At 41.0% G+C, this 23,001-nt stretch overlaps 1 protein-coding gene across 4 annotated transcripts in view; it reads right to left on the reverse strand.

Moving 5' to 3' along the window:
- The window catches only part of DNAJC13 (DnaJ heat shock protein family (Hsp40) member C13), a 110,487-nt gene that overhangs the window by 81,561 nt on the left and 5,925 nt on the right, over positions 1-23,001 (reverse strand). For 3 of the 4 annotated variants that reach the window (XR_003761411.2, XM_029070119.2, XM_029070120.2), the window contains exons 2-3: positions 14,120-14,217; positions 11,589-11,669 (exon numbers count right to left, since the gene is read on the reverse strand). Coding sequence is in view for 3 of the 4 variants with exons in the window: in XM_029070119.2 (XP_028925952.1) it covers positions 11,589-11,669; positions 14,120-14,130 (92 nt within the window). In the remaining variant the exon portion in view is untranslated. The remainder of the gene's footprint in view (positions 1-11,588; positions 11,670-14,119; positions 14,218-23,001) is intronic. The other variant, XM_029070121.2, reaches the window with a different exon arrangement.

A 23,001-nucleotide genomic window follows, 5' to 3' on the forward strand; every position in this document is an offset into this window, starting at 1 on the left:
TCTCATTTGGATTACCTGTAATGTAGTAATGGCCAGTAATGCGTCTACTGACTGTTGTATCATAGTCTCCCAAGCATTTAATATAGTGCTCTGCATACAGTAAGCTCTCAATAAATACCATTAATTAAATAAGGTCTCCAACCATGGGTCAGGGACCAATCCCCCATTTATAACATTGTTCTTAAGAGCCCCATGTGGGACAGGGGCTGTGTCTAACCTAAATAACCTGCACTGTCATCAGTTCTCAGAGCAGCATCTGATGCTTAGTAAGCGCTTAACAAATACTATTTAAAAAAAAAAAATGTTTCCAGCAACAATGCCTAAAGGCCCAGTATTCAGGAACCAGTTTTAGTCTAAGTCCAAAGACTGCCCGAATAAGATATTCAGAAGAGGGAGAAATCAAAGCAATACATTTCTATGACCTTTTCTATATAGTATTTCCCAATCTCTTTTGCTTATTATACTTGCTTTCCTCAAAGATTAGTACTGTCATCTTTTATAAAACAAGTGCATCAATAGTTATGAGAACCACTGCTACAGAAGGATCTCATTCCTCTACCTCTCATTTGTCATCTAACCGCTTGTTCTTCAGCAACAAAATGAAAGATGCCCTATAAACCTTTCATCGTTTAATTAATACATTTTAAGTTCACTTTACCATCTGTACGACCACCCCCTTCCCCACTCCCCCAGGGTTGAGAGGAGAGATCTGCCACTTGCTAGTGTCAAGTTCCCTATGATAAACTGCAAGAGATTCCAGAGAAAAGATAGGTCTTAACCAGGAGTACAGGGATCATCATGTGGCAAGGCTTGGCCCTCTTATCTTGGAAAAGTCAGCACTTCCTTATCTCAATTTCCAAAAATTAAGAAGTGTCTCCCAGTAAACTTCAGTCCTTTTGCTTTTAAATCTTTGGATTAAGAGCAATGTTAATATTTTACTGTTTCTCAAAGTCAGGTGAATTTGTCAACATAATCTTTTCTGAGGAATGTAATGTCAAAAGGAGGGAAAGGTAATTCAGAGATAAATGCAGTTCTACAATTGTTCAAGTACTTCTGACAAATAATGAAGGCAAACATCATATTACCACTGAAACTAGATAGAGCTGCTTCTATAGTGATAAGGAGCCAGGGCAAATTAGTCATTGCAACCCCAGAATGAGCATTCAGGGAGGAAGGCAGCATTCGGGTCTCTCCCTCTGAGGTCGGAGAAAGGTTCTGGGTCGTGCATGAGGAAGGATAAAAGGAAGAGAGGTCCCAAAGTAACGATCTCCTGTGGGCAAAAAGTAAGGGGCACATTTTAGGGATGGTTTAGCACAATATAGGGGTGTGTGGGGAGAGGGTACAGGGAAGGAGAGGGCCCACAGTCACTGCTCTTTGTCATAGCCTAAGGACATCATTGCAGGCCAGAATCCTGTGCTAGCCAGACTATTGATCTGACCCAGGAATGGCACTGTTTAGGTTACTATGAAGTTCAAAGACACCTCCAACTTATTTTATTGTCACCCCTTTAAATAGCCAAGGCTCTTTATCTTGCTTTCATACTGGCCAAATCAAATACATTTTAGGTGGAATATGAAAAAAAAGGACTCTAACTTCAAAAGAGATTGTACAAATGATCATGCCTAGAAACTATTTCAGCCATGAACACTCACCTCCCAATGACAGTATTTCTATGTTACAACTGATGATGCATTAAATCAATCCCACTATACTTAAAGGAGCAAACTGATATGTTTTGAGTAAGAAATGGTCCACAACATTGTAACTTTGCACAAAATGGTAAACCAGCTCTGGGGGACTAGTAACCTAGCTTTATACTTTGCGTATGTCCTCCTAGGTACCTCATATAGTGCTTTGCATGCTCCAGATACTCAATACATACCACTAATGTTGATGTTGACCAGTTAAGATAAGGTTGAAAACAATTTTGGTGCTCAATACCAGCCTTACCACAGCTTTACATTTCACCTATATGGGGAGCTAGTAAAAACACTTCACTTCGGAAGCTGTGTGCCAGAATATATACTCAACTGAGAAATGCTTTCCATTGACTCAAATTCTCTCTTTTGCTGAATGGCATCAAAATTAAAAGTTAAGGTCATTCTGATATTTCAAAGCATGTGTACAATAGGCTGTATGTGTTCCAATCCTGAAATGCATCGACTGAGTCTTCTGGATGGTTTTTAGGGTTAACCTGGAACAGGAATCAGAAAAGTACAGGTCCAAGCCTCCCTTCCCCTAACTCCCCCCACCCCCAAAATAACAAAAACAAAAATGAGCACTGAGAGACACACACCAGAGCTTTTTTTTAATCTGCTTCGCCTTCTTTTCCTCTCCCTTCTCTTTCAATTCCTACTACCCTCAATAAAGAAGGGACAGGGACTGTGTGTAATTCCCACCTGTGTATTTTCTCCTAGCTCTGCACACAGTAAGCACTTAATAAATACCATTACTGCTGAACTCGAAAATTTGAAAAGGCTGCAAAAATACTTCCTTATTCTGTGAATTCTAAGCAAAAGGTCACTTGGCTGCTGTGTGACCTCAGGCAAGTCACTTAACTTCTCTATACCTCAGTTACCTCATCTGTAAAATGGGGATTAAGATTGCGAGCCCCCTGTGGGACAGGGACTGCCCAACTGTATTAAGGTTTATCTACCCCGGTGCTTAGTAAATTAACTGGCGTATATTAAACGTTTAACTAATACCATAAAAAAGTCAAGCAAATTAAAAATTTAGTAGAATGTCACTGTGGGCAGGGAACGTGCCTACCAACTCTGCTGTATTTCACACCCCCAAGCACTATATTTTCACTGTGGGCAGGGAACATGACTGTTTATTGTTAAACTGTAATCTCCAATACACTTAGTACAGTGCTTTTCACACAGTAAGCACCCAATAAATACAACTTAATTAATGCTCTGCACACTGTAAATACCACTGACTGACAGACTGCTGTCAGAACACCTTCTAAACATACGGCCGAAATGAATGTATGTTTAAATGTTTTAAATTTTCAGTGAATTAAAACCACCAAGGTGATTTGGTTTTTAAATACCTTGGGCATTTTAAATATGCTTTCAAATGACAAATCCCCAAAGCTTTTAGGCATTTACGCCCACAGTCCTAATATCTGTTTGAAATATTGTAAGGTCCAATTTACTTAGAGGACCTCCAAATTTTTAGAACTCAAAATGCAAACACATAGAAGTTGAAGCTACAATTAGTTGAAAACTGTATTTAATTTGCTCTAGTGGGCTAGGTCTCGAGATGATCTGAAAACCGGAAGGAGTTGAGAGGTGGATTTTTCCAGCCTTAATCTCGATGATCAGGCCCTAGGCCTGGCTCAGCTGGCCCGCCTCAGTGACTCATTTTTTTTCTTCCTTTTTCTAAGGGATCTGTTAAGCATTTGCAACCTTCCAGGCACTGTTCTAAGGGCTGGGATGGATGTTAATTAGGTTGGGGCTCACAATCTAAGTAGGAGGGGGAACAGGAGAACTGAGGCAAAGAGAAGTGAAGTGACTTGCCCAAGGTCACACAGCAAGCATTTGGCAGAACCGGAGCGAGAACCTGGGTCCTCTGACTCCCAGGCCCATGCTCTTTCCACTAGGCCATGCTCCTTCTCAAGAAAAACCTCCCCCAGTCCGGTGAGAATGTTACCTTGCCTGCGCTTTTCCTATCATATGGACAGAACAGTCCAACTACTACTTCATGCCCAGCTTCTTTTTTGTAACGGTATTTATTAAGTGCTTTCAATGTGCCAAGCACTATAACTAAGCACTGGGGTAAATACAAGCTCATCCGATGGGACACTGCCTGTGTCTCACATAATAATAATGTTGGTATTTGTTAAGCGCTTACTATGTGCCGAGCACTGTTCTAAGCGCTGGGGTAGACACAGGGGAATCAGGTGGTCCCACGTGGGGCTCACAGTCTTAATCCCCATTTTACAGATGAGGTAACTGAGGCCCCGAGAAGTTAAGTGACTTGCCCAAAGTCACACAGCTGACAAGTGGCCGAGCCGCGATTCGAACCCATGACCTCTGACTCCAAAGCCCGTGCTCTTTCCACTGAGCCATGCTGCTTCTCTTGGGGGTCCCAGTCTTAAACTCCGTTTTACAGATGGGGTAACTGAGGCCCAGAGGAGTGACTTGCCTGGTGCTACACAGCAGACGAGCGATGGAGCCGAGATTAGAAACCAGGTCCTCCTACTCCCAGGCCTGGGCTTTTTCCACTAGACCACACTGCTTCTCTTAAAGTTCCTGCGTAGGTTTTTCTTCTGTGGAATTGAGATTATTGGCATTGATTTCGTGGTGCCAAGTCTCTGGACAGATTGAAGAGCCACATTTGATTTCAAGAAGAGTCATATGCAGCTCAGGAGCCATAGGTTCCTTATCCCTGGTTTAAGGAAAAGTCTCCAACCAGCAAATCTGAACTCACTGTCGGTGATATTTAACGCTGATTTGAGTCTGACCTAAACAACAGGACTGCTTCTGTAAATTTCAATTCAAGTGACTGCTCTCCGGGAGTTGTGGTCCCAAATGGTCACTTTTTCTAACATCTGCAACCTCAACAGACACAGTCAACAGTGAAATCCATACAGGAAGTTGCTCAAACACACAGCCTTAGCAGAAATCCAATGTAAGCTAAAACAGACATGAATTGCACTCACACTAATTAGCCAGGCTGCTAGAAGAGAAATAAGCTGATTACCTAAATGCGACCAACTCATTCTTGTACAGAAGGTAGACATCGGGTCATATTATGGCAGGACGTTATTTTCAGTAGTCCCTGTCTTTGAATGGGGTCGGACCATAAGGAATTCCTTTAGCGGGGTAGGTGTGACTACTCTGAATAGTGTAGCATCCATTCTACATCCATACAAAATCCCCAAATCGGTCACTTGAAGAGATGCGATCCCAGTTTTAAGAGGAAAGTAGCATTTAGCTGTTTGTTGATTTAAACTTATACAGTGTTAGAGAAATGGTGAAAAAGGAAGCTGTCGCTTCCTTCCTGGAGAACAAAACCCCCCATTGCAGCACATTTTGCTTGCACCACCTTCTCCATTCAGAGTTTCCTAATCTATGACTAAAGTCCTTCAGATAGATCAGTCCATTCGAGTTAGGAGGCGATAGCACTGTGGCCACATGAGAGGAGAGACGGTAGCTTAACGGTAAACCAAATTGTCATGCTAAATCCTATTTTTCCTAAATGGTCTCATCTCACAGTTCAAAAGGCAAAAAAAAATCTGACATTGAAAAGGCACACAGAAATGAAAAAAACCTAAATAGTAATGGGAATGGTATGACTATTCAGGAATAGTCATATGCAGGAAGCAATTGCCTGAGTGGGTAGAGCAGAATTTAAAACGTTCTCAAAGCAACAAAATCAGAGATACAAGTATTGGTTGTATATTTTGAGAAACTAATATTTAGGTGCCTTCATCACATGGCTGAAGTATGCCTTTGGCAACTCTGCAAATGCAGCCCATCTTTTGTAAGATCGTAAGCAATTTCTGTAGTGAAGAACCAGAGTGATTCAGTAATTGGAAAGCAGGAAGAGGATCTAAGGATTGTGGTCCAGGGGTTTTTGCTTGTCGTTCCTCATACTTTTCTCTCGGCCTGCAGTACGGACAAAAGGTGTATGACCCAGTTACCTACCTACCCTCTGCCTTTCTATTAATCCTCTTAATGAAGGCAATTAGTATTTTTTTATTCCACTAGCTTACCCTGAATAGGAATAAGATTACTCCAACATCAATACGGGACTAAAGTGAGTCTCTCGATGTAAAGAAAAGTGTTATGTATGAAAAGATGTAAAGAAAAGATGTAAAGAAAAGAAAAGTGTTCTTGTTCTAGATAAATTATAATGTAATAAATCTAATTGCCTTAAAATTAGAGCGAGAAGAGGCATCGAAAGGTCAATTAGCCCAGCCCCCTGCTTGCAAACAAGACTACGCTATTTTCCAATCCCACTCAGGCTATAGTAAACCACTCAGCTGCAGCAGGTTGACTGTGGCCAAGATGGGGGGCATCCAAAACACCCTCCCTGCCAATATGCCCAGAAAGGCACCCAGAGAGAGGACTGGGAAAACACCACAGTTGGCAAGTGTCCCAAGGAACCCAATTACCGCACTGGCATAAGGCCCCTATTAGTGCTGAATGAAGATGATCGGAGAAAGTTGTGCACATCAATGATCGATAGCAGCATTTACAGCTTCTGTGTGTCAAGTACAGTCCTGTGAACTTGGAAATATACTATAAAAAAGTCCAGGCTCTGCTCTCATAGGGGAGGCAGACACAAATGACAAGCATACCAAAGATAAGAAAAGGATTGTAGTTAAAAATAGGCAATGTAATGAACAGATATCTGTAAGACAGTGACGGAAGGTAGTGGAGGGCATAACAACGTAGGGATAAGTAGAGAATGTCTCTTAGAGGAGGAGGCTTATTAAGAGGGCTTTAAAAGTGAAGGGATACAGTTTGACAGCCTTAAGGCAGGAAGAGGCTTCAAACAGGAAGAAGGGTATATTTATTTCCTCTTCTTTTCCAGGATATATGTAATTTCACTGGTGCATCAGTTTTCTTTGAAACGTGGTTTTTTTAATGCCCAGTGCCGAATTGAAAACCTAATAGGGAGACGGGAAGTTAATACCACCTATCACCTGAAGCATGTTTATTAGAAGGGAAAATCGACCATTAAAAATAAGGAGAAAACTGATGTGGGCACTCTAAGTGGTCAAATGAGCATACATAGGTTTTCTCTCAGAAGACCCAAAGTGTATAAAATGCGTACAGACAGGCCACTCTTTCTGATGGAAACAAAATTTCCCTCAACTCAAAGGAAGTTATTTCAAAGAGGAAGAAAAGGGGTAGGTGTTCCTGCTTAAGCAAAAGTGCAAAGCCACTATGGAAGCTTTGCTGTATTTTTGAATATCCAGGCATCAGTGTTTAATAGACTTTGTCAAAAATACACACTCAATATTTTCAGTATATGATAAGAACATAATCAATGCATCCGATATTAAGGAATTTAAAAGCATCATTTTAATATCTGAATGAAATATCAGGGACGTGATGAAAACTGCTAGACATGGTAAGTACTCTTAATTGGTTCGATGAAAACCCTATTAAGCAAAAGCACACTAAACAAAGTGTAGTTTTTCAAAGGAGTACGGCACAGCGTTTTAATGTATTCTAAGATTAAAATCAATCAAAACAATACGCTAAAACAGAAATAGCAATAACATTTAAGCATTGCGGCAAGTTAGGCTTTGGTGAAATATAAAGCTAAAAAATGGCACTTCCTGCCCACAAGGAGCAAACCCTCTAAGGGAGACTTTTTTTTTTTTAAACAACAACTGAGCGCTTACTGTGTGCAAAGCACTGTACTAAGCCCTTGGGAAACAATAAGCAGACATATTCCCCGCCCACAACGAGCTTTCATAAACCACTATCAAAGGTGTGTACTTGAAACACTAAGGACATCTATATGGTGCAGCCAAGGTTGGTTTTAAGGAGTTTTAAGCTGAAAGCAAACATTGGGCCTCCACAGAAGTGGCCAAATGGTATTACTGCTAAACTCTTCTCTACAGCAAAAATAACAGAGGAATGTCTATGTCGAGAAGCAGTATGACTTGGTGGAGAACGTTGGTGGAGAAAGCTGGGACTCAGGGGACCTGGGGTCTAATCCAGCCTCTGCCACTTTCCTGCTGTATGACCTTAGGCAAGTCACTTAACTTCTCTACCTCGGCTTCCTCTCCTGTTAAATGAGGATTAAATCCTACTCCCTCCTACTTGGACAATGAGGTCCAAGTGGGATCTGATTGTTTGATTAAGTTGCATCTACCCCTGCACCTTAACAATGCTGGGAACATACTAAGTGCATAATAAGTATCACAATTACCATAAGTATATACATGGCTTAGTGGAAAGAGCACGAGCTGGGTAGTCAGAGGTCATGGGTTCAAATCCCAGCTCAGCCGCTTGTCAGCTGTGTGACTCTGGGCAAGTCACAACTTCTCTGGGCCTCAGTTCCCTCATCTGTAAAATGGGGATTAAGACTGTGAGCCCCAAGTGGGACAACCTGATCACTTTGTATCCTCCCCCACGCTTAGAACAGTGCTTTGCCCATAGTAAGCGCTTAACAAATGCCATCATTATTATTATTCAGTCACCTCCGCCCGGCTACCAATGTAACACCACTTGAGGATTGTGTGTGTGTGTGTGTGTGTGTGTGTGTTGGGGGGAGGGAGACGCTACCCTTAGAGACAAAAGACGGACCAAGGCAATCAGTATGCTCTATACCAGCTTCCCATGGGCTGGAGTTTCATATAAATAAAATTTCAAAGTCACATGAATGGAAAGATGAAAAACACAGCCTCTGTATTTAACACAATCTTCATAAACATTACCTCAAATTAAGCCCTCTTCTGCCCAGTGGTTAAGCAGTCGATCAATGGTACCAACTAAACATTTACCATGTGCACACCACTCAGCTAAGTGCTTGGGAGAGTACGACGGAAGACTAGCTTGCTTAAATCAGTTCTGAACTTCAGACAGTGTACTCTTGAACTGTTTTAAAAAGCTCATTAGTAATTTTTGCTTTGTAAGCTTTCTTACAGTAACCTTTGCTCTTTAAGTCGTTGCATCATATGTTACATTCCTAAAAAGATACAGGAGAAACTCAACACTCTATACACCGCCTTTACCACTTGACAAGATAAGTCAGGAACTGTGTAACTCTAATTGCTAAGCCTTTTCACGGGTAGAAGTGCGTGCCCACACGTGTGTGGGAGGCTGTGCCTATCCCGAGGTACAAACTGAAATGTGCTTGATGGTGTAAGGGCCCCAAGGTCTTTACTTAAATTGGTTACCAAGAAATTAGCAGCCAAGGGCAGTAACCTCATTTCATTCACTCAATGGTACTCACTGAACGCTCATTTCTGTCCCATCTGTGGCTACCTACAGAGTTGGAAATCTACTCCATCAGTGTGGAATACTGAAGTGTTAGGGTTATGTCATCTCATTTCAGACTTAATCGGATTAAAACCTCACTGGATTTCAAAGGATTATCTTGCCCTTTAATTAGACATGACTTAGACAGGTTTTTTGTTTGTTGCTTTTTTTTTCGAGAATCTCAGACCTGTGTTCCATGAACAGAATAACCTGAGACAACCAGGGGCTTCCTCTTCATAATACACCTAGGATTAACCGAATACCACCACACCTACCAGTAACTTTGCTTCCACTGACCCGGAAGCTTTAGCAATTAACTTCACAGCTCTAAAATTGATGAATTTAACTCTGAACGAGTCTCATTTCTAGTAAAGGACCAAAATATTTCACAGAGCTAAACAGAGTCCAGTATCTTGCCAACCACTGTTTCTGATCATTTGGGCATTCTAATCACTATGCACATGACACAACGTGCATGGGCTAGAAACCTGGTAGCAATCACGACAGTGGGCGTGCCAACAACCTGGAAGTGAGCTGGGACAAACCTCAAGTGGCCCGATAGGCCCCTACGGGGATTTCGTATGCATGAGCAGTTGCCCTAGGGGCCCAGAAGGCCAGGGGTAGCTTCTGGGCATCTCAGCCCTGCCAAAGTGAATTTCCGGCCACTTCTGGCTTGGTTCGACTCCCCTGCGGTTGTTGGCCCTCGGCCCTCCACGAATCCCGGGAGCCGGTCGGTCGGGCTGCTTAAACCTGGCACCAGTGGCCGGCCTGGATTTCTGGAATGCTCACAGTATGAGCCTGCTCTTTCACTCTGTGGCTAATATCAACCATCACTGCTTCCAAATACAATTTAGAGTGTAGACTGCAGTCCACAAAATCCTATGTGTTTGGGGCTCTGGCTTCCCAAACAAAAAATATTGTCTTTCTATGCCTCTTCATAATGACTAAGAGAAGCCACTGTGCTCTCCTGTCACCTCAAGGTTTCCATTTTGGAAAACTGAAGGTAGGATACACATTTTTCAAGTAAGGCATTCAGCTCTGAAATTTTCTGACCTACCATGGATTAAAAGAACCTAAGGCTTTTCTCAATGAGCCGACCTTCTCCAGAAGAACAACATACAATGACCTCTATGCTTACTTGCGACCATTCATCATTACCAATGCTGATCAGGAATTTAAATATTTTTATACACACTTCTACGGATGCTTTACAGAAAAGTAGGATTTAGAAGATAACTTAGACAAGAGCTTATTGGAAGGGAATGTTGGCAAATGTTCTGAGGTTCTACATAAGTTCAAACCTCCCTTTCCCCAATGAAAGGGAGAAGTAAAGTACTGCTCAAACTTCTCCAAATGCCGTGTCAGCTAAGAAATGCTACAACACCGCTCCGGAAATTCTGAATCTCTAAACGAGAATAATTAATCACAAAATCAACAGCGGTATTTGATTAGCAAATGTGTCCGTTTCGTGCATCCCTCAGCAAACTCCTTGGGCAGAATAAAGTCACTGAATGCATCTATGGTGGGATAAGAAAATAATTAGAGCAATAAATAACTAAAGAAGATATTTAAACACATCTACACAAATTTCGGGAACGAAGTGAGCTGACATAATATAAAATCCTGGGAAGGTATATTTAAATGGAAAAGAAAAAAAGTTAAGAGAAGAGGTGGGGAGGAAATCACGGAACAGGTTGACAAGGAATGCAGTGTCAAGATTCCGATAAGACTCAACTGCAGTTCTTTCACTTGAATATATGCTGGGAAGGTGCCTTTTTTTAAAAAAAAAAAAAAAAAGACAACTATCTGCTTCTTCCCACTTAATATACCTTCACATAAAATACCTCCAGCTTTTTTCAAACAGAGTTCTTTACTGAAGAAATCATGTTAAATATTTTCTCTAACATATTAAAAAGCAAAACAAGCAGGAAGCCTCTATCACGTTAGTGTGGGTAGACACCGATCATTCAGTATTAGATATGAATATTTCTTCTAGTTAGAGCACAGGGGCCTAAGGTGGCATTAATGATGGGCTTTTGAGACTTCAAAGATTCCGCTTTCTTTAGGCTCACCATCCTTCCCATGACATGGACATGAATCTATCACGACTCTATAAGGAGGTAGCCAAGAAGGATCAAGGGCAAAAGGCAGACTTACCCAGAACTGCCAAACATCCACACTACCTGGGTCGCTGAGGTGAAGAAAAGGGACGGCGAGAGATCCCCAGAGGCAGGGCGGCCCTGCCAGTGAGGTGGTTTGTCCACCCCTGTAACTGGTGCGCGGTTCTGGGAATGTTTGAGCACCCAGTACATGGCTCGACGTCCCGACGGCTCAATAAATACAACTGACAACGTTAGCTTTTTTTTTTTTTACCACTTACATGTGAGATGGTGCGAGATCTGTTTTTGGTTTTCTTTTTTTTCAATTTCTCCTCCCCACCAAAAGCCTCATGAGCCCAAAGTCAGATCAACATGTGACATGTTTCATTTAGGTTTCTGGTAAAGGGAAAAGGCTAAAAGAAATTTGCTACGCCATGTTACTACAGTCTATTTCACACCATTGACTGAACAGTACCAGATTAGCAATGTAAGGTATCCCTTTATGGAAACAGAAGAGAGAAAATATTATACTCACTTTCCCCTCCATGAATGTTTTGTTGTGTAGAAACAAGCCAAGTCTTTATTTTCCCTAATTATGTTCATTTTGTGCTGAGACCTGAAATATAGAAGATATGCTGTTAAAATCAGGTCACAAAAGGGAACAAACAAGTCAGCCCAATTCCCTAACTAGTACCAATTATTTATGATGTATCAATCTTACTAAAATCCTTAATCCGGTCTTTAAAATAAGCCTAACACATATTTCTATACTTAAGGAAGCATAGTTTCCTTAATGATCCCTGAAAACAAAATACTTCTCCTCTACATAGTCTATATATGGATTCCTTTACAATGTTCCTCCCTGCTGGCAATAGGTCTCACACAAGCATCCAGGGAGCAGTTCGATGGGCAACATTTCCATTCCTCATCTGCATCCGACTGGGAACTCCCCACAGCTACATCCCCTCCCCACCTCCACTCCAGCCATTACCAGCAATGTGTGGCAGGAAAGCATTTGAGGACCCGGTTCCTTTCTCTCGGCAAAATGGTGAAGCACTTGCATTTACCCTTCAACTATGGCACGCAAGCATGCTAATTATTCAAAAGGTATAGCATTACAAAACGATTTAAGCGAAGAATATTTTCCATTAAAAGGTACAGTATTTTGAAAGAACATTTCCACTCTTTCTCCCGAGGGTCGTTGAACACTCAGATGGCAATCCTAGCTAGCTGAAATTTTCTCAATATTAATCGGAACCTTCCTTCCTCACCAGTTTTAGTCTCATGTAGCTGAATGGTTTGCATTCTACAATGTTTGCATTCTACAGTGATGATAATTCTATGTATAAAAATGCACAAAATGTCCTCAGATAAACGCTAAAGGAATTATCACCTATTTTTTTTAATTGTATTTGTTAATGCTTACTATGTGCCAGGCACTGTTCTAAGCACTGCAGTAGATACAAGCCAGTCAAGTCAGGTTGGACACAGTCCATGTCCCACATGGGGCTCACGGTATTAATCTCCATTTTACAGATGAGGTAACAGGCACAAGAAGTTAAGTGACTTGCCCAAGGTCACACAGCAGACAAATGGCAGAGCTGGGATTAGATCCCAGATGCTCTGACTCCCGGCCTGTACTCTTCCAACTAAGCCACGCTGCTTTTCAACCTTCTTTGAGGACACATTTTGGTTTCTTTTTTTTCTTTTCAATCAAATCTAATCTCTGGCCTAAAAAGTGCCTTAGGCCGACCAGTTTCAAGAGACTACGGGTTTGCAAGTCCTTCTCCAGATAAATTTCTCCTCAAAAATCTTCCAATAGCTATCAATTTCCATTTAGGTCAAGTAACAACTCTTAGTTGACTTGAGGGCCCTGCACCAGGACTCTCCTTTAACTGCCCTCTTGACCCACTACTTGCCAAACTCTTTTCTAACCAAGGAAACCTTATCGCTGTCCCTCACTCTCACCTTTCCCACTTCTCCCACCTCCTGCCCCTTGCTTATGCCTTCCATGTACCTAGAACTCCTTCCCTCTGTCAGCCCCACCACTTTTCTACCTTTACAGCTCTGCTGAAATCCCACATTCTTCAAGTGGCAACCCCTGGTCATGGTCTCACAACCACCACTCAGTACTTCGGCACATATTGATTGAAGTCCACTTAACCACATATTTATTCACTTACCCATCTTTCTCTTGTTAAACCCTACTATATCTCATTAGCTCCCAAAAGTAAATAAATTTCTGACTCCAACTACAGACAGTACGATCCTTGAGGACAGGGATTGTGACCTTTACTTCTGTTGGGCTCTCCCAAGGGTTTAGTACAGAGCACTGTCCAAAGTTGGCATTACTACCGAGTATAGGCTTTTCTCACAAACCACGGATTTTCCAACACCAGTTGGAAATGTGTAGTCATTATTACACAGTCACAGCCAATGTTTTCCATTAGATTGTAAGCTCCTTATCAGCAGAGATCATGTCATCTCCTTCTGTTAATAACTTAATATAGCGCTCAGTAAATACTATCGATTTTCTACGGCCACGTATAGAGGCATCTTGTCATTTCAAGCAGGCTAGAATGCCGTTCATTACCCACAGCCCTTACACTGCATTTTTACAGTATTATATATACTCTCTCAAGCTCTCAGTACAGTGCTCTGCACAGACTAAATGCTCAATAAATGACTGATTGAATTTTTCTGCAGCAGTAGTTTATTGTGTTGCAAGCATTCTTCAGTTAGTGCTGTAACTGTCAAGTTATTGTCACAACGCTTTTCAAATTACACAGAAACTGACCAAAGCATAAATGAGTTTCACATACTATAGCTTCCTTTAGGTGCCCATTAAGCACTTTTTACTGTAACAGTCAATTTCCCACAAAGTGGGTGGTGCTGCGAACTTCCTTAACCCTCCTTATTCTTCAAACCTTTGTTCTTAACCAAGTGTGGATTCGCCAGCTGGAGTACCTGACAGAATCTAATCCCCACAACTGGGTAGGGGAAGCTTGTTTTAGAAATAGCTACATCAAAAAAAATTCCAGAATTTTTTTTTAAAAGGAAAAGTACCTCACATCCATCTTTTAGGTCAAAAGGAAAGTTCTTCAATTACTATCAAAATGAAGGCTTAATATGCACATCTCGCGTTGCAGTATTGCTCTGATTTTCTGAATGGGAAGAAGAAAAAGTGAATCTACAAACATTCTGAAAATGTAAAAGTACTTCTACAGTTTGGTTTAAGAACGTGGCTGAATGAGGACCCATCTGGAAAGCACGTCTCTTAATAAAATGTATAGTGATTGTGTACTGAAGAAAAACACTGGAGAGGCTTACATTTCCCTGAAATGAAGATGAATACTTTGACTATTTCGTGGAGTTCTTGAAGAGATGAAAAGCTGTAAATCAAGCGGTGGCATTTATTGAGCACTTACTCTCTGGAGAGCAAGTAAGAGTAAGTGCTTGGGAGAGTACGGCACAGGGTTGGTAGACACGTTCCCTGCCCCCAAGAAGCTTACAGTCTAGAGGGGGAGGCAGACATTAACATAAATTACAACCATGTACATTAAATGGTGGGGTGAACACCAAGTCCTTAAAGGACATCCATCCAAGGGCTTAGGTGACGACGCAGAAGGAGTAGGAAAAACAGGACTAATCAGGGAAGGCCACTTGGAGATATGATTTTAAAAAGACTTCGAAGGTGAGGAGAGTGGTGGTCTGTCATAAATAAAGAGGCGGACTTGGGCAAGGGGTTGACGGCAAGAGAGACAAGATCTACATACAGTGAGTAGGCTGGTGTTAGAGGATCAGAGTGAGCAAAATGAAAATGAAATCCACGGCGTTTATTAAGTGCTTACTGTGTGGAGAGCACTGTACTAAGTGCTTGGGAGAATGACAGTTAATAATAATAATAATGTTGGTATTTGTTAAGCGCTTACTATGTGCCGAGCACTGTTCTAAGCGCTGGGGTAGACATAGGGGAATCAGGTTGTCCCACGTGGGGCTCACAGTCTTAATCCCCATTTTACAGATGAGGGAACTGAGGCACGGAGAAGTTAAGTGACTTGCCCACAGTCACACAGCCGACAAGTGGCAGAGCTGGGATTCGAACTCATGAGCCCTGACTCCAAAGCCCGTGCTCTTTCCACTGAGCCACGCTGCTTCTCCATGCTCCCTGCCCACAAGCAGTTTACAGTCTAGCAAGGGAGGCAAATATTAAAATACAATACAGATAAATACAAAAGTGATGAAGGGAAAATATCATGTTCTCGAAGGCTACAGATCCATGATGCATAGGCAACAGAGAAGTGAGAAGGAGTAGGGGAAACAAGGGCTAGTCAGGGAAGGCCTCTTGGAGGAGATTATGATTTTAGGGGGGTTTTAAAAGTGGAAACAAAGCGGTGGTCTGTCATATAAGAAGGGGGAGGGAGTTCCATGCCAGAGAACCGGAATGGCAATGCAGATGAGATTACAGTGAGCTGGCGTTAGAGGAGCAGAGTGTGCGGGCTGGGTTGTAGTAAGAAATCAGCGAGGCAAAACAGGAAAGGGCCAAGTTGATTGAGTGTTTTAAAGACGATAAGGGCTTGTTCTCGAATGAAACTTATGAGATTGTACGTATGTGTACAGAAAACACATTCCATGATACAGCCGGGTTTCCAAGGAACACACAACTGCTGCACCATGAAGTAGACTTGCATTCGAAATAGAGGCAGAATTGTTCTTAAAGAGAAATTTCTGTACACCTACCCTTTCAAAATTCCCAGTTTATCTCCATTTAGATGTTGTTTAAAAAAACAGAACACTACCATTGGTTTGTGATGCGCTCGGGATCTTTAAAATCAATAGGTTTTACTGAACCTAAGATTGAAAGCAACGTTTTAATTTTAGTACAAACACTCTGAAGACATCTTAGAGAAGTCATTTCCACGTGAGTGTTTTTAAATAATCAACTTATTTTTTTTCCTTTTGATAGCAAGGCTTTAGGTGGGTTCAAAGAATTCAGTGGCACATATATTTTATCCAAGTCACTGAAGTTTCTATCTATTGTCTGATGACCATTAATTCCCAAGAATGCCTCTGCCCCAAGATGCAGAATTCTCATCCCATCTGTAACTAATTTCCTTGAATTTATTCCAAAGGTATTATGATTTCTTCACTTGACAAGATCCCCTTTGACCAAGTGCGATTAGTTCTAAATGCTGAAATTACCTGGCATCAGTAACACCCACCTGGTAAACTGACATTGAATGCTACTAAGTGGAGTGTAATTGTAGCTTCTTACAACAAGAAAGCTCTTAACATACTTCTAAGAAGTAAGTGAAGCATTTTGAGAACCTGGGTAGCTGACCCCTCCTGATATTCATTTCACTAAAAAGCACTGTCAGTACGTATGGATATCATGAGGAAGGGTACAGAAATAAGACTAGCTTTACCACTTATCAAAACTAACACCTATTTCTGGTTCACTGAGTGACGTCCAGGTTGTCATCTCTTAAGAAAGTGGTGAAGATGGAGACTGTACAGAAAAGGCCAAAAAACATGATTGGGGTGGGGAAGGGAGTATGTGTGTGTAAATTCCACATAAGATTACATAAAAAGACTCCATGTAAGACAGAAAGAAAATGGTGGGGCTTTAAAGTCCCTATATAAGAAGGCTGAAAGAATGGCTGTGTGACCTCAGGCAAGTCATCAAACTTCTCTGTGCCTCAGTGACCTCATCTGTAAAACGGGGATTAATACCGTGAGCCCCATATGGACCGTGTCCAACCTGATTACTCTACCAGTGCTTAGTACAGTGCCTGACATACAGTAAATGCTTAACAAATACCATTTTCATAAAAAAATAGATGGCTGTAAACAAAATACACCTGGAATAGTTGTGCTTATAGATCGCACCACCAGGATGAGAGGTGTGGACAGGGATTATGTCCAACCTGATTATCTCCTGACTACCCCAGTGCTTAGTACAGTTTTAGCACATGGTAAGCACTTAAATACCACCATAATTAGGAGGCGCCAAATGAAAGCATCAAACAGAGAGAAACGTTTATTTGGGAAAGGCATTGTAACCGTATGAAACGCATGGTCTCCGGAGGTTATGTAAACTGAAAGCATCGTCAGGTTCAATCAGTGGAATTTATGAAGCGCTTACTATGTGTAGAACACTGTACTGAGCGTCTGGGAAAGCACAAGAGAATTAGCACGTTCCCTGCCCATAATGGCCTTAAAGTCTAGAATAATGGCATTCCTTTGGTTTTTCATTCATTATGCACTACCAAACATAATTACTAGGAGAGTCTCTCTGGTCCCTTAATTTAAAGGTTAAGTACATGAACTCGTCCAACTACTAAGGATTTCATAAGCGTATGTATCTTGGTGTTTTACATGCATGATGATCAGTATCTAGAAAATCTACATAGTGCTTATTACTGTACATCACATAGGTACTTTATAAATGTGAATATACTGCTATAGGAGGTAGGCACAAATCCATGGATCAGGAAGCCTAAGCTGCTATGGCAGACCTCTTCTTCCTATTCTTTTGGTTTCTGGCCAAGGACAGGAGATTATTTTTTAAAGAAACGCAGTGATACTGTCAAACTGAGGAAGAAAAGATATGTATCTTATGTGCAGCATGAACATATGACAATTTAAAACCCCATCTACTGCAATTTGCTAATGTTTCTCTTGACAGTCTAAGTTTTGTCTAGAGTGGTCTAGTAGGAAGATCACAGATCTGGGAGTTAGGAGACCAGTCCTTTAAATGGACCTTCAACGAGTCCCTCAATTATTCTGTGTCTTGGTTTCCCCATGTAAAATGGAGAAATAATACCTACCTTTCCTTGACTCACAGGGATGTTAAGGGAACAAAATTATAGAACTGATGTCAAAATACTGGGGAAAAAAGGAATACAAAAAAAAATCCTTTAAGGTATCCTTTTGATTAGCAAATCAACATCTGATTTATTCTTTGATTGACAATTTATTTCCAGGACATACTAGGATCCTGTTTTTACTGTCTTCATTAGCAATAGCATCTCCCAATGTAGTCAATTATTATGCCCGAATGGCATTCTTCCAAATTTCCTTTTTGTAGAAAAAGATAACAGGATCACACATTAAATTGGGTTTCTATCTTGATTTAGTCTCCCTAAATTATACGATACTATATTTATCCCTTCTCTGTCATGGCTTCTAAAATTACCTATGTACTCTTGTGACTGAAATCAGAACTTTAATCACAGATACTTATCCTTTTTAAGCACACATTCTGGATGACTGGTAATTTCACATAATCAAAGGAATTGTATTCTAATAGGATCTGCAATGGATAATTTTTTTGGAGATTCAACTAAATGTCTAGGAACAGAATATTAACAACTTGTGACCTGATTTTTCTTATACAATAGATCCAGTTCTATTGGAGGGAGGTTACCTTCTTACAAAATCTTGCATTATGGAAAACTCATGCGATATTACTCATCCGCTCAGTACTAAGCGCACGGATACTGAAACGGTTTCTTTGAACATTTTGACACACTGCAGCCAACAGGTTCACGCTGTTGGAAAACCATTCCCTATGTACTTAATAATCTTCTAGGCCAAAATGTTACAGCGGATTTGAGTGTGTAAAGTTTAAGCTTCTGAAAGAAAGTCACACACTGAAAAATCACCATCTGGTGCATAAAAATGACTCGTGGCAACAAACCTAAAATGTTTTAGGGGAAAGAATTAATGAAAAATGCTAGAAAACTAAAAGTCCATGGAGAAAGGAATATTTTCAAAATAATGTGCAATGAACCACGGTGGGAACTTGAAGTGGCAACGCACAGTTTTTGGTTAGTATTTGTTTAGTTTTATCTGCACTTAGTCTATTGTTAAATATATGTTGATATAGATTTAACCTAGGTGGCATGGAAAAAGTTAAATATGGAAAATAACTGTAAAACATATTCATCTAAATTTAAACTCTTTGTAGCATATTTTCTGTGGAAAACACACTGCCTTGCGAACTTTAACCCCACTTCATTTTGAATTTAAAACCTTCTTTTAATAGATAACTCAAGTCCACAATCTATTAAGAATTTTCCTCAACAGAAAAAGAGAACTTGAATGACGAAGGATTTCAAGCACTTGCATCTGAAAAGCGTGTCATAAAACCCTGGGTACAAAGAAGTTTCTGATTTTGTACATCCTATTTATTCTACTAGGAAACTGAAATACTTTTTTCCATGTCAGATGGGTCAAATAGGGAGTTGTCATCTACCACCTTGGCCCAAAAATCTCAGTGCTACCTCCCCAGCTACCTGCTTGAGCTTTAAATTGCCTCCTTACTTTTCTATTAGCCAAGTCATCTCTCCCCTAATTACTGCAAATCACTGAGATGGGTTGTTGTGTTTGGCTTTAGGAAAAATTTCCACTGTGATTTGCCGACTGCTATGAACCACTATAAAGGCATGCTACACCATCTTAAGTTACTCGTTTTATCAATTCCATTCCAAATAAAGAACTGGGTACCAATTTGTGGAGCAAAAGAGCATCAGGAAGGACTCCAGAGTCTGTTAAGTAATAAAATGAACAGTATCCAAAATGGAAAAAAAAAAATAAAGATGACAAATTGATTAATGGAAAGAGAACAAGAGAAGGAAGTCAAATAAGAAAATGCTAAGTACCATCTCATGATTTACACTATTTCTTCTAAAGATGACCACTCTTCTCTGCAGTTTCTTCCCCCCTAAAAGATCTTAACAGTTTTTAACTTTCAAGAACCACTTGTCATTTCATGGCTTCTCAGCTATTCGATCATGCACAGTCATTGAGATGTTCTCCTGAAAGTCTCACAGTGAATTTGGATATTTAAAGTTTGATATAAAATCTCAGCTCGGCATATGATCGTGTTTATACATTAGTGGAGCATTCTGGAATAAGCCATTAAACCTTAAGAACATGACATGGCTCAAGATCAAGTCAGAATTGAAAGAGCTCAGGTACAAGAGGGATGGGTGATGGGCTCTGGGCTGTGTAATTAATAATAGTAATAATAATAATTGTGGTATTCATTAAGCATTTACTATTTGGTCAAGCACTGTTCTAAGCACTAGGGAAGATATGGATAATTGGGTCAGTTCTGGCCCACACAGGACTCACAATCTAAGTAGGAGGGAAAATGGGCCACCAAGCTTGAAGATGGACCAGGGAACTGGAGATCGAGTTTGCTTCTGACCCTCCGGGCGACTGAGGGTCACTGAGACAATCATTCAGAAAACTACGTGCCGATGACTACTCGGCTCTTCAGGCAGACATGCGAGATAACACGCGGATGACTGAACGACTTCGGAGAAAAGAGAAGCAGTGTAGTCTAGTGAAAAGAGCATGGGATTGGGAGTCAGAGGATCTGGGTTCTAGCTTTGCCACTTGCCTGATGTGTGACAGTGGGCTAGTCACAACATCTCTGTGCCTCAGTTTCCTCAGCCATGGAAACTGAGCCTCAGCCTCAAACAGCCTCAGCCATACTGCCTCATTTTCAGTATCCACTATGGGCAATACCTGTTTTCCTTCCCTCTTAGGGCTGTGAGCACCTGCGGGACTGTGTCCGACCTTATCATCTCGCATCTACCCCAGCGTTCTGTAAAATGTTTGGCAACATCGTAAGCAATAAATATCCCATTTATCAATAGTAAACATAGGGATATGAATTAACAAGATTGAGAAAAATTGAGGTCATAACCGCCTTTACCTGGGAAGTCCTATTATAAAACATTTCATCAGCAACATAGAATTTAAAGCTCTTGCCAAATTCTGCCACCTAATCAGTGTATTACCCAGTGACGTATACACAAGTAAAGCACGAGAATACACGAGAAGCAGCGTGGCTCACTGGAAAGAGCACGGGCTTTGGAGTCAGAGGTCATGGGTTCGAACCCCGGCTCTGCCCCTTGGCAGCTGTGTGACTGTGGGCAAGTCACTTCACTTCTCTGTGCCTCAGTTCCCTCATCTGTAAAATGAGGATTAAGACTGTGAGCCCCACGTGGGACAACCTGATTCCCCTGTGTCTACCCCAGCGCTTAGAACAGTGCTCGGCACATAGTAAGCGCTTAACAAATACCAACATTATTATTATTATTATTATTAAAGCAGAAAACCAAATTGGAGAATTTCAGAATCTGCTCACAACAGAACATCGACATTTCTAACAAACTGAGGTTACATAAAGCCACAGCCACCTATTCGGCGGTGAAACTGGATCCACCAATGCAACATCTCAAGCAGTTTCACCAACATCACCTAAGAGCCACGCTCAACATCATTCATTCATTCAATAGTATTTATTGAGTGCTTACCATGTGCAGAGCACTGTACTAAGCTCTTGAAATGGACAATTCGGCAACAGATAGAGACAATCCCTGTCCGGGTGGCCAGGCATCAAGGCAAGATTTCCAACAGTGAGGTCTGGGACCCCTGTCAATTCAGCGGCACTGAAGGCAGGCTCCATCGTACACAGTTTTATGATGGGACCCTTGATTAAAATAGGCAACAGCAGGCTCGCCAAGTAGTTGCGGCCTGGTGAAGTTCAAGGGCTACAGGCAAACCAGGAGGACCAAAAAAAAAAAAGGCATTTTAAGGGCAGAGTGACACTCAGAGTGGCCTAGCCATGAACTGTTGAAAGACCACTGCAATCTGTGAGGCCTCAGGGAGTGGAGGAGGCCAGCAGGCCATCTCAAAACACTGAACCGTCCAAAGAAAATGAGGGAAACCACTAAGCCCTTTTCTAACTGTCAGATAGGAACACCTGCAACATGCATTTATGTGAAAAGAAAAAATAATTTTGTGCTTTGTCTTCGATGACATTAATCTTCCAAAATCCTGTTTAACCCAATAGGCAAGTTGTTCGTGAACAGGTCAACTCTTGTCGCTAAAGAAATTAAAAATATTTCCCAACTGATGTGAGTTTTTGGATGGGCAACCCAACTTCTAAAATAATATCGTTCATTTCACAACTTACTATAAAACTTTCTGAAAAAACTGTTCATGGATAAAAGTAAACAATGACTAAAATATCATACTTTTATTCTTCAAAGGGGCTTTTATAATTTTTTCAAAACGTACCTCCGCATGAATGCACAGACCTCAACACCGAAAATTAAATTTAGAGATAAAAGTCTTCTTGAAAAAAAGATCCTGAAGAGCCTGTTTGAGAATGCCAAAAATGAAATAGGTCTTCCATTAAATCTACAAATTTATTTTAAATAGGACTTGGACGAATTAGGAGTTCTTCACTGAGGCCCAATAATAAGGATTTGACTTGGCGACTCAATGTCCTATTCCAGCCCAAACTATGTTAAGTTTTGGGAAGCAGCGTGGCTTAGTGGAAAGAGCATGGACTTGGGAGTCAGAGGATGTGGGTTCTAATCCTGGCTCCGCCACTCGTCTGCTGTGTGACCTTGGGCAAGCCATCTAACTTCTCTATGCCTCAGTGACCTCATCTGTAAAATGAGGATTAAGACTGTGAGCCCCACGTGGGACAACCTGATTACCTTGTAGCTATCCCAGTGCTTGGACCAGTGCTTGGCACATAGTAAGTGCTCAACAAACACCATCATCATCATCATGCTTGAAAGGTAAAGGCCCTGCTTTATGAAGTTTACAATTTGTGACAAGCAAAAAAAAAAAAAAAAAAGCATGGAAATATGCAGAAAAGCAGCTTATGTACTGAGCACTCAAATACGATTGAATGAATATTTACTAATTCATTGCTAATCTCTAATATGTTCAGCTTTAAATTAATCAACTGTATTTATTGTATTTATTGAGCAGCCACAGTGTCCAGAATATTGTACTAACTGCAAAATGATACTTTTCCCTTTCCCCTATCCTCTGAGTCCTAATGTGGTAGACAGACTGTGCCTGAATTGATTATATTCTACCTACCTTAGGACTTAGCACACAGTGCTTAA

The sequence above is a fragment of the Ornithorhynchus anatinus genome, chromosome 8, assembly GCF_004115215.2.
Source record: "Ornithorhynchus anatinus isolate Pmale09 chromosome 8, mOrnAna1.pri.v4, whole genome shotgun sequence".
Taxonomy (NCBI): domain Eukaryota; kingdom Metazoa; phylum Chordata; class Mammalia; order Monotremata; family Ornithorhynchidae; genus Ornithorhynchus; species Ornithorhynchus anatinus.